Consider the following 12,395-nt stretch of genomic DNA (forward strand, 5'->3'; position numbering starts at 1 on the left):
GGGACAGCAAGGAGTCATCAAGCCAGGTAGTCCTGAGGCATGGTCCTAGGGCTCAGGTCCTCTGAGAGAGAGAAAGAAAGCGCGCAGCGGAGGAAAAGTGTACGGACACATGCCACAGCCCTAGCTAGGTTAATAAAATGTTGCAGTCTGGCTTCGGTTTTTAAAGCTTCACAATGAATAACAAAAAAAATAAACCTGCAACAAAACGCCATGCATAGGAGAAACATGTAGGCCTATTACAGCAACATTTGAGTAGTAGGCTAGCTATTCAACTACAATACATTTTGAGTGCACCATACAGCAATGCTGTATTCAACTGCACCAGTGATACATGCAGAGGGTGGTGCAGTCTGCCCAACACATCACCGGGGGCAATCTACCTGCCTTCCAGGACACCTACAGCACCCGATGTCACGGGAAGGCAAAAAAGATCATCGACATCAACCACCACTGCCTGTTCACCCCGCTAACATCCAGAAGGCGAGGTCAGTACAGGTGCATCAATGCTGGGACCGAGAGTCTGAAAAACAGCATCTATCAAGGCCATCAGACTTAAATATTTTTTGATGTAATATGTATATATTTCTTAATTTCATTATTTTACTTTTAGATTTGTGTGTATTGTTGTGAATTGTTAGATACTACAGCACTGTTGGAGTTAAGAACACAAACATTTCTCTACACCCGCAATAACGTCTGCTAAATATGTGTATGTGACCAATACAATGTGATTTGATATAAGTGGACATTATAAAGGTCCATATTTTTTTCTAATAAAACTATGGCCAGTTTGGGTAGCAGTTGCACGTTTTTTGTAAACACAAATATGTCTATTTTTTTCAATATGGCTTGTGCGCTGATTGAGTTTGACAGCCCTAGGCTAGTGTACCAATTTATGTAGCTAGCTATTTATTTAGCAAGCTAAAAGCGCGGAGCCTAATGCTAGCTAGCTAGCTGCTGGAAGTATGTCATGTCATGGGAGGAATGAGTGAGTGACCGACTTTTCGCCTCATACAGTCCATTCGGAAAGTATTCACACCCCTTGACTTTTTCCACATTTTGTTACGTTACAGCCTTATTCTAAAATTGATTAAAGAAAACATTTTCCTTATCAATCTACACACAATACCCATAATGACAAAGTGAAAACAGGTTTTTAGAAATTGTAGCAAATTTATAAAAATAAAAAATAAATCCTTATTTACATAAGTATTCAGACACTTCGCTATTAGACTTGAATTATCATCCTTGAGATGTCCTACACCTTAATTGAAGTCCACCTGTGGTAAATTCAATTGATTGAACATGATTTTAGAAAGGCACACACCTGTCTATATAAGGTCCCACAGTTGACAGTGCATGTCAGTGCATAAACCGAGCCATGAGGTCAAAGGAATTGTCCATAGAGCTCCGAGACAGGATTGTGTTGAGGCACAGATCAGGGGAAGGGTACCAAAAAATGTCTGCAGCATTGAAGGTCCCCAACAACACAGTGGCCTCCATCATTCTTAAATGGAAGAAGTTTGGAACCACCAAGACTCTTCTTAGAGCTGGCCGCCCGGCCAAACTGAGGAATCGGGAGAAGGGCCTTGGGAGGGAGGTGACCAAGAACCCGATGGTCACTCTGACAAAGTTCCTCTGTGGAAATGGGAGAACCTTCCAGAAGGACAGCCATCTCTGCAGCACTCCACCAATCAGGCCTTTATTGTGGAGTGGCCAGACGGAATCCCTCATCCTTTATAAAACCCTCTTAGGCCTCACTCCCCCCTATCTGAGAAACCTACTGCAGCCCTCATCTTCCACATACAACACCAGTTCTGCCAGTCTAATTCTGTTAAAGGTCCCAAAGCACACACATCCCTGGGTCACTCCTCTTTTCAGTTCGCTGCAGCTAGCGACTGGTACGAGCTGCAAAAAACACTCAAACTGGACAGTTTTATCTCCATCTCTTAATTCAAAGACTCAATCATGGACACTCTTACTGACAGTCGTGGCTGCTTCGCCTGATGTATTGTTGTCTCGACCTTCTTGCCCTTTGTGCTGTTGTCTTTGCCCAATAATGTTTGCACCCTGTTTTGTGCTGCTGTCATGTTGTGTTGCTACCATGTTGTCATGTTGTGTTGCTACCATACTGTGTTGTCATGTGTTGCTGCCTTGCTATGTTGTTGTCTTAGGTCTCTCTTTATGTAGTGTTGTGGTGTCTCTCTTGTCGGTATTTCTATTTTATTTGTATTTTTAATCCAAGCCCCCGTCCCCGCAGGAGGCCTTTTGCCTTCTGGTAGGCCATCATTGTAAATAAGAATTTGTTCTTAACTGCCAAGTTAAATTTTAAAAATTAAAAAGCCACAAGATTATCTGGTCTGATGAAACCAAGATTGAACTGTTTGGCCTGAATGCCAAGTGTCACATCTGGAGGAAACCTGGCATCATCCCTACGGTGAAGCATGGTGGTGGCAGCATCATGCTGTGGGGATGTTGTTCAGCGGCAGGGACTGGGAGACTAGTCAGGGTCAAGGGTTTTTGCTTTGTCATTGTCGGGTATTGTGTGTAGATTGGGGGGGGGGGGGGGGGGGCGGAACAATTTAATCAATTTTAGAATAAGGCTGTAACGTAACAAAATGGGGAAAAGTCAAGGGGTCTGAATACTCAATTTTTCGTTGGCTACAGCTAGAGATGCAGGTGTCATTTGGTTAGCTAGTAAGAAATATGAAACCCCTTGCTAGTTAGCTATGCTGAACTTGAACGCTATCCACAGTTAGCATATCTCTTAGTTGCCAATCAAATGTATTTGGCATCGATCAAGTGGACGAGCAGGCAAGATCCCATTCAGTTGTCAAAAAGTGGGTTGGGACAAGCATGCATTGGCAGGCAAGTTGCAGAAGGATGAGCAGGCTACTTTTTCCCATCATTTATCAGTGCAGTTTTGATGGCCAACTAGCTGAAAAAGTTTGAGAGATCTAATGTTCCCTCATTAGATTTTAGCTCATCTCCCTCTGGCTAGCATTAATTGTTGATCTTGTTGTTGTTGATGTGGATAGGCATCTGAGGGAAAGAGAGCCTACCTTTCCATGGTTGTTTGATCACATGGTTGTTTGACTATGAAGTTCCCAAATGTAAGAGGACTCCCATGGTATTTACATATTTGCAGAAATCCATTCAGGTGTATTTTGTGGCGTTTGGCAAATGCGTTCTAAGGATCTAAAGTCACACTGTTGCTATTGCCTGTAAACACACAGTCCAATTCAAAGTGAATCATGCCAGGCCCATGTGGCAAATCTATTATTTGCATATAGGCCTACTGTATCTCTGATTGGCTATGGCACACCGGTCTGCATAGACTCCGTTGCTGGACAATACAGATGTTTTATTTACTGAACTTTCCCACTCTATATTATATACACTACCGTTTAAAAGTTTGGGGTCACTTAGAAATGTCCATGTTTTTGAAAGAAAATCACATGTTTGGTCCATTAAAATAACATCAAATTGACCAGAAATACAGTGTAGACATTGTTCATGTTGTAAATGACTATTGTAGCTTGAACGGCAGATTTTTTTAAATGGAATATCTACATAGGCGTACAGAGGCCCATTATCAGCAACCATCACTCCTGTGTTCCAATGGCACGTTGTGTTAGCTAATCCAAGTTTATCATTTTAAAAGGCTAATTGATCATTAGAAAACCCTTTTGCAATTATGCTAGCACAGCTGAAAACTATTGTGCTGATTAAAGAAGCAATACAACTGGCCTTCTTTAGACTAGTTGAGTATCTGGAGCATCAGCATTTGTGGGTTCGATTACAGGCTCAAAATGGCCAGAAACGAAGACCTTTCTTCTGAAACTCGTCAGTCTATTCTTGTTCTGAGAAATTAAGGCTATTCCATGCGAGAAATTGCCAAGAAACTGAAGATCTCGTACAACGCTGTGTACTACTCCCTTCACAGAACAGCGCAAACTGGCTCTAACCAGAATAGAAAGAGTAGTGTGAGGCCCCGGTGCACAACTGAGCAAGAGGACAAGTACATTAGAGTGTCTAGTTTGAGAAACAGATGCCTCACAAGTCCTCAACTGGCAGCTTCATTAAATAGTACCTGCAAAACACCAGTCTCAACGTTAACAGTGAAGAGGCTACTCCGGGATGCTGGCCTTCTAGGCAGAGTTGCAAAGGAAAAGCTGTATCTCAGACTGGCCAATAAAAATAAAAGATTAAGTTGGGTAAAATAACAGTCACTGGACAGAGGAAGTCTGCTGTTTCCAGCTACAATAGTCATTTACGACAATAACAATGTCTACACTGTATTTCTGATTTGATGTTATTTTAATGGACAAAAAAATGCTTTTCTCTTTTCTTTCAAAAACAAGGATATTTCAAAGTGACCCCAAACTTTTCAACTGTAGGGGTGTGTGTGTGTGTGTGTGTGTGTGTGTGTGTGTGTGTGTGTGTGTGTGTGTGTGTGTGTGTGTGTGTATATATATATATATATTCGTACTAGGTAGACAGCATTTGATTATTTTTGTGTTTTCGGTTATTTCTGTTTTGTTTCAGGTTCGTGGTGGAACCCTGTTCTTAGAGGAGGGGGGTGATGTCTGCTGGGTTCTCCTGTTTGGTAGTCTGCTTGTTGCAGGAGGGCAGTGGGGAGAGCTGGGGAGGATGTCAACTGATGTGGTACACCTGGGCAGGCTTGACCTGCAGGCTGTGAAGGGTGGCACATCAGCCAACACTCTCTCTCTTCCCTGACTGGCAGGCTGGCTTCCACCACCTTTTGATTTTTGTTTTCACCATTCAACACCCGCTCCACTCATCCACACACTGCACACACTACTGATCCTACAGACGTCCACAGCTTATGTTACATTTTTATACTTATTATTTAGTTTAATAAATGTATTCCTTTTTACATTTAAGTAATGTGTGGTCTCTCTGTTGTTATGAACTATAAGCCAGGTCATAACACAATAGAATGCCTTATTATATGTCATTCCCAAACATTCTATGAATTAATGAAAATGACCATATGTAAGTGCTCGCTTGTAATATTCTTCCTGGGGGTGTATATGAACAGATTTTAATAAGACTTCATGTTGCTAAAACGCTGTCAGTTCCACTTTAAAGGACAATCAAGGCCAACCCCGTTGGCAGCATAAATAATGTACTGTACTGTAAATCACAAACAGCACAAAACAGAACATTCTATTTTTCAAAAACCTCTCTGATTGGATGATCAGTTGTCAAAACAAAAGCTTGTTGCTATGAAAAGCCATTTAATTTGGTCAAAGGGAACATGGCTGAGCAAGGACCTCGAGTTGATTCGGCACATTTTGTGAATTAACTTTGTTTGTCTTTCAGGCCTGTACACTGGCTCCAGCACCCCCCATCACGGTGTCTCGGTGGAGCTCCTCTCCCCAGGACCAGCCCCCACCACTGGCTCAGCCTCTGCCCCTGATCTGGCCCCCAGGCCGTCCCGCCTGGAACGGGACCTGAGCAGCCCGCATTCTCTGTCCCCTCTGTCCACCATGGAGAGCACACGCGATGGGTGAGTTCCCTACTATACATACACTACTGTTACATGTAGTTCATTATACACACACTCAGTTGGGTATACCCTTGTTCAGTGGCATCAATTCAGCTAAACCTAGGGTATGCCATATGGGTATAGGGTATGCCAATAGGGTTTTGGAGGGGGTTAGAAGTAGAAGCTTATTTACTGCATTTCTACACAATTTAAAAACTCTAAAATGCTATTTGGAGAACAGCAAAAACGAACAAAACTGACCCCATCTATTAATTATCACCGCAGTCTTAAGTTTAACGGTAGGTGGAACGGCATACACAATGTCATCCACTGCTCAATCTCATAATAAAGTGACTAATTTACATTTTAGTCATTTAGCAGACGCTCTTATCCAGAGCGACTTACAGTAGTGAATGCATACATTTCATACAATTTCATAAAAAATGTTCTGTGCTGGCCCCCCGTGGGAATCGAACCCACAACCCTGGCGTTGCAAACACCATGCTCTACCAACTGAGCTACAGGGAATTTGCTTTGTCTCGTTTGCTTGTGGAACGGCGCATACAGTGCAGCGTGAAATATATGAATAATACACGCTATCGAGTCACTACAAGGCCAAGTTAAAATGCCGACATCCATAGGCGGTTTTCCTGCTGTAGCAAACTGGCTCAAATAAATATCTTACATCTGTATGACGTCGATCTAGCCTGGAGGAGGGAATTATCCACCCAAACTTTCCAGTGGTACTAATCCATTGATAAAGACAGTGAATATGCACACACTCACTGCAGATATGTTGCTTATGTTTCATTTAAAGTTGACTGGATGAAATGTGTTGATTATAACACTACGCCGCTCAGGCATGCATTGTTCAGAACTGTCTGTTTTGATAACACTGATTGAGTTATATTATTAGCCTAAATTGACTATACAGTCTACTTATGACATTAAGACTAGTAGCCTATCTTACATTAGTCTGTAAATGTGATGATATGCATGCAATCCTTTATTATAAATGTGCAATTTTATGGTGAATAAACAGCTTTCCCAAACTTTAAACTCACTTGATAATTAATGGAGGAGGTCAGTTTTGTTTGTTTTTGCTGTTCTCTAAATGGCATTTTAGAGTTTTTAAATTGTGTAGAATCCTTCACCTCCCCTACCCCGATGCTACACACACTGTATTTGGATCACAGGTCACATACTTATGGTAATACGATTGTCAAATGCATTGCACGAACACTCACACAGACACACACAGTCATACTCTATCTTACCTTTACACATCATAATATTATTAGTATACCCATACATTCCTGTAGCTTCAGGCTTATAATAATGTCCAAGTTTAGGCTGATGAAATAGTATTTCCCTCCAGAAGGGCTCTGGGTCGGTGGTCAGCTGAACTACCTCTGGGATGTGATCGTCATTACAGGACAGTTGTGTTGTCATCACTGTGGGACATCACAATGTCTTCATCGATATGATCATGCTGATCCCAGCACAGTGTGGGGACACTTGGGAAATATTAATTATTGCATCTGTTGTGTTTCATCCAAAATCAGTACAATCCCCATATTGGTGCAAAACCAAATCATTTTAGCAGTCTTAATCAAAACCCATGCCCTATGTCCCCAATGGCACCCTATTGCCTATGTAGGGCAATTATTTTGACCAGCGCCCATAGGGAACCCCATAAGGATCTGGTCAAAAGAAATGCACTACAGTATGTAGGGAATAGGGGTCAAAAGTAGTGCTCTAGGGAATAGGGTAGCATTTTGGAAGCGGCCATAGAGATGAACCTTCAGATAAAGCATGGAGGTCAGGATGAGGTCACAATGATGCAGCCAATAAGATCCACTCTATTTCTGGCATTGTGTCCAATGATCCACAGGTCCAATTGAGTCCCCACTGGGGGTGACCGAGGACTCCCAATGACCTAACAGTTTGGCCCACGATTATACAAAGGTTTCAAAGATAAACTGTCAGAGCAGTGTGGTGCTGACTCCTCTTGTGTTTTTGTGTAGCTCATTAACAGCACTTAACCTTTTAGTTCTTTAAACATGTACTCCATGTTGATTTATCCCTGTCCGTGTGAACTGTTACCACTTTTATTTGGCATGGCACACGACAGTGTGTCAACCAGTATTTATTAGAGGCAAAGTTCTAACCAGATTCTCCTTTTAGAAATACATGTTGGCTAGAAAATAACAATATAGTGGTATAATACTACAATACCTATTGTCTTTTATTATGTAGAATGATAGGACAGTACTAACCAGGTTCCCCAATGTTTAGTATAGAGATGCTATGCTAACAGAGCGCCAGCTACCGTCTGTTTGATTAAAGAGGCACTGCTGCAGATTAACAAACGCATTTCACACTCTGGTTACTCACTGTCACTCACTCACAGGGTTTACTTCAGTTCCTCTGATCAGGTCCAATGTTTCCTCTCTCTCTCTCGCTCTCTCTTTCTCTTAGCATGTTTCCAATTAGTGTCTATGAGAACCAGCAGAGCACAGTAACAAAGCCGACATGTCGCCAGGAGGTTCTGTGTGTACTGTACAAAACAATGGGGTGAAAAAGAGAGCATTAAAAAACATTGGGAGGCAATGGGGATATAATCAAGAATTACAAAAATGGTAACAAAATAACTGTTTTACTTAGATTGGTGTGTGTGTGTGTGTGTGTGTGTGTGTGTGTGTGTGTGTGTGTGTGTGTGTGTGTGTGTGTGTGTGTGTGTGTGTGTGTGTGTGTGTGTGCTTAAATCACACATTTACCTTGTTAATGTGTGCATTAACAAGGTCAAATTTAAGAAACACACATGATTACCTGTGAATTTAGCGTGAGACATGGTGGACAGGTCCGTTTCCAGCATAAACAGTGAGAAAAACAGACATGGTAACCGTAGCAGATGTAAACGTGCTGGAGCTGCAATGAGTTGTCATGTTAGACCTGGTACTTTCTGGAAAGTGCTGTGTTTTTTCAAGCATTAACAGCAGGAATAGAGCTCTGTAGAATTACAATGTGGTTCCAGGACTTCTTGGTACGTAGTACTTCTTACAATTACTGCTACTTGGATAGAGACAGAAAGTGAAAAGAGCGTGCTGAGGATATCGTAACACCAGTTACACTACAACAGAGACACACGCTCGCACGCACACACCCACCACTATGATGAGATATTGGATGTGAGACAGGGATCTGTTTTTCAGCAAGGTTGATGAGATCCATCTGAAATAGACCACTGTGAGTGTACAGTAAGTTTCCTTACAAATGAAAATAAAGGGCCAGCTGGTAAGACACACGCCCTAAGTGATCGCTCTGGTTCAGGTCTGTCCGTTTGTCCACCCAACGCTCCTATCTGTACGTCTGTGATGCCATGACAGCGTTTCATTACAAGAATTGCAGCAATTTGTGCATTTCATCAAATTGGAATATCTAACCATAGAAAATGTACAAATGTCTAACCTAAATTATTTTTTACGAATGTCTAACTGAAGAAAATGTACAAATATCTAACTGAATAAATTGTACGAATATCTAACCGAAGAAAATGTACTGCATTCGGTAACTGGACTACTTTATCAGCCCATCTAAGACAGAGAGACAGCTGTGCCAGGACCTACAACAAGCTGGGTATGAAACGTCTACTTACATTTGCCTGAAGGTGGAGCATTTGATTACATGTTTAAAGCCTTGAGTATACAGGCTACTGCCAAAGTCAATAGCAACGCCACACTTGTTTTTCCCAAACGATTTAGCAGGACATTAAACATTTTGACAAAATGATCTAACTAACCTGACTAGTGCTGCAGCAGCCTCTGACCTCATAGCTAAATGTGTTTACCCTGGCTCAAATGGGCCATTTAGAGTCATTTTACTTTGTAAATAGCAGTGTCATTTTTCTGACGCTAATATTAAAATATGCCAGTTAAAATACGTGATCTGTGCATGCGCATGAAGGTCGGAGTAGGAGCTAGAGACACTTGGGGGGTCTCTCACAGACGTGCCCATTCTACAGTTGGTGAAGGCTTTAGCTGTAGCGATGATGGGTGGTAAAGGATGTCATTCAGTGCTTTCTATAATGGTCTTTTTCCTGTGTTTTGATATTAGAGCCCCTCTGGAAATATTAGTTTGACCTGGTTTGGTACCTTGTGAAGCACAAGGTACTGTGATTGACACAATCTAATTGAATTAGAGTGGCTACAGAGACATCATTAACAGATAATGTTCTGAGGGGAGACAGTCATCTGCAGTACAGTCAGCGATTAACTCAGTGCCATCAGTCCTCCTTCCATCTTTCCATCAATTATCACCCCTAAATCATCTGCACAGAATATCAATCTCCGAAGTCAAACAGAAACAATCCATTATAGTCATTACTTCAACTGGCCAAATATAAGACTCTGATTATGGTAGTAGTAGGCCTAGTCGTGGTTTTGTGGTCCAACTTGGTTATAAACACAAATTACTGCCTTGGCCTAAATGGTTTATTCAAAGAACAATTCAGACAATTCAATGTCTAAATTATCTTACAACAGATGGCATTTATGGAGTGTTTCAGTGTTTCCTACAGTGTTTTCCGCGGTTAGCGCAATAAAACTAACAGATAGCTTATATGGGCCCAGGAAAAGCTCCTTGACTGCTTAGGTTTGGGCCGTAGGGTTAGGTTAGCTCAGCGCGGCCCATCTCTCACGCGTGGCTTGAGCACACTAACCAGAACCAGGCGTGTTTCCACCATCCCACGCCAAGCCACCCTTGCCAATCCATCAGAGGGGCTTAACGGCGGGCCGCCGAAGGGGGACAGACAGGGGGAAGGTGGGTCTGATCCATTAACGGACGGGGGGAAGGGGAGTCTGATCCATGGTCACTAGTGGGACAGGAAGGGCAAGTGATGGAAGACGAACGAGGAGCAGAGTAGCTCTCCTCATGGATCTTCATTCAGAGCAGCGATCTGTCTTAATCTTTCTTTCCATCTTTCCATCCCCTCATCCCTCCCAGGTGGCGCAGCGGTCTAAGGTACTGCATCTCAGTGCTAGAGGGGTCACTACAAACCCTGGTTCAATTCCAGGCTGTATCACAACCAGCCGTGATTCGGAGTCCCATAGAGTGGCGCACAATTGGCCCAGCGTCGTCCAGGTTAGGGTTTGGCCGGGGTAGGCCATCATTGTAACTTGCCTAGTAAAATAAAATGAAAATCCCTGAGAACAGAACCAAGCCTTAGAGGACAGATCCTAGAACAGTGAAGGATTGCATCACTGCCAATTGTATTTTTTGTCTTCTTATAGACTGTATATAACCAGACAGAGTATTCAGTTCTGATAATGTTCATGTCCCTCCATACACACCTGCATGTGTTGTTGGAATGTGAATACGTTGGTTGGATTGTTTTGGCCCGAGGGTGATGTTACTGTGTCCAGGTTGGAATGTGTAGTCTTGATCCGTTTGGCTCAATCTATGTCTTCTGAATCAAATCGTATTCCCGGAATCATGTTCAATTCTATATATTGCATTGAGTCATATTCACTCAGTCATATAAGTCAGTATTATTCCTAAGTTAGGTAAACGGAGTCCTATTCCCTAAGTCAGGTAAACGGAGTCCTATTCCCTAAGTCAGGTAAACGGAGTCCTATTCCCTAAGTCAGGTAAACGGAGTCCTATTCCCTAAGTCAGGTAAACGGAGTCCTATTCCCAAATTCAGGCAAACGGAGTCCTATTCCCTAAGTCAGGTAAACAGAGTCCTATTCCCTAAGTCAGGTAAACGGAGTCCTATTCCCTAAGTCAGGTAAACGGAGTCCTATTCCCTAAGTCAGGTAAACATAGTCCTATTCCCTAAGTCAGGTAAACATAGTCCTATTCCCTAAGTCAGGTAAACATAGTCCTATTCCCTAAGTCAGGTAAACGGAGTCCTATTCCCTAAGTCAGGTAAACGGAGTCCTATTCCCTAAGTCAGGTAAACGGAGTCCTAGTCGCTGAGTCCTATCCATTGTACTATTGCCAGTAAGCTGTGTCAAAGATGCTCTGGCTGAGTGATTCAAGCAGTGAGTTCTCTCAAACATTTGCCCCTCAGTTCTTTTACACTCACTCTCTTCCCCCTTCAATCTTAAACCCTGACCTCAACATCTTACCCCTAGCCCTCGTCATTGATCTGAAACCCTCACCTCAACATCTTACCCCTAGCCCTCGTCGTTGATCTGAAACCCTCACCTCAACATCTCACCCCTAGCCCTTATTGTCCATCCTGATCTCAGTCAATAGCCTATCTGGTAGCAGTCACTCTGTCAATCTACCTAGAAGTCAGGGGTCAACCACACTCTCACAACAGAGGAAGGGGTAAGGGGTGGCTAGCTGACTGGAAAAAGGCGGTCAAGAGAGGAGGAGGAGGAGAAGGAGGATGATCCGGGAATGTGAATACCAGGGGAGAAATGTATACTCTGTGCAGCATATGAAAGATTCCCCTCATTCCTTGAGCCTGAGCGCAGGCGGCAGCTGGCAGTGATTAGCTTATGATTCACTTTAGCTGCACATAGAGGCTGCTTGTAAAAATATGAACAGTATAACTGTTTCCTGAGTTTGTGCTGACAGCACCTCCTGGGGGAGTGCCGCTCTCTGCAGAAACACATGGCGGCAGCGCTGGCCCGTGCCAGCGGACGAATTAACCATGATCGCCGCTAGCTTGGTGCCGCGCGAAGTGCTAATGCTATGCAGGGAGAAAACGTTGGTTCGACACTGCGTTGGGTGTCTTCAGTGGAGAGGTGTGTGGCTCTCTAAGCTCAAGAGGCAGGAGAGAGAGGGTTTGTAGCTGAAAAAAGAGAGGCCTGAGCCCTTGGTTAATACATGGATAGGTTCCATATATATAAATATTATATGGTCACAC

General features: G+C 42.9%; 1 protein-coding gene across 1 annotated transcript in view; it reads left to right on the forward strand.

The window, feature by feature from the left end:
- The window catches only part of LOC106574011 (uncharacterized), a 155,192-nt gene that overhangs the window by 132,777 nt on the left and 10,020 nt on the right, over positions 1-12,395 (forward strand). Inside the window, exon 8 of the mRNA XM_014149511.3 lies at positions 5,350-5,536. Coding sequence (XP_014004986.3) covers positions 5,350-5,536 — 187 coding nt within the window. The remainder of the gene's footprint in view (positions 1-5,349; positions 5,537-12,395) is intronic.

This window comes from Salmo salar, chromosome 16, assembly GCF_965601325.2.
Source record: "Salmo salar chromosome 16, fSalSal1, whole genome shotgun sequence".
Classification (NCBI taxonomy): Eukaryota; Metazoa; Chordata; class Actinopteri; order Salmoniformes; family Salmonidae; genus Salmo; species Salmo salar.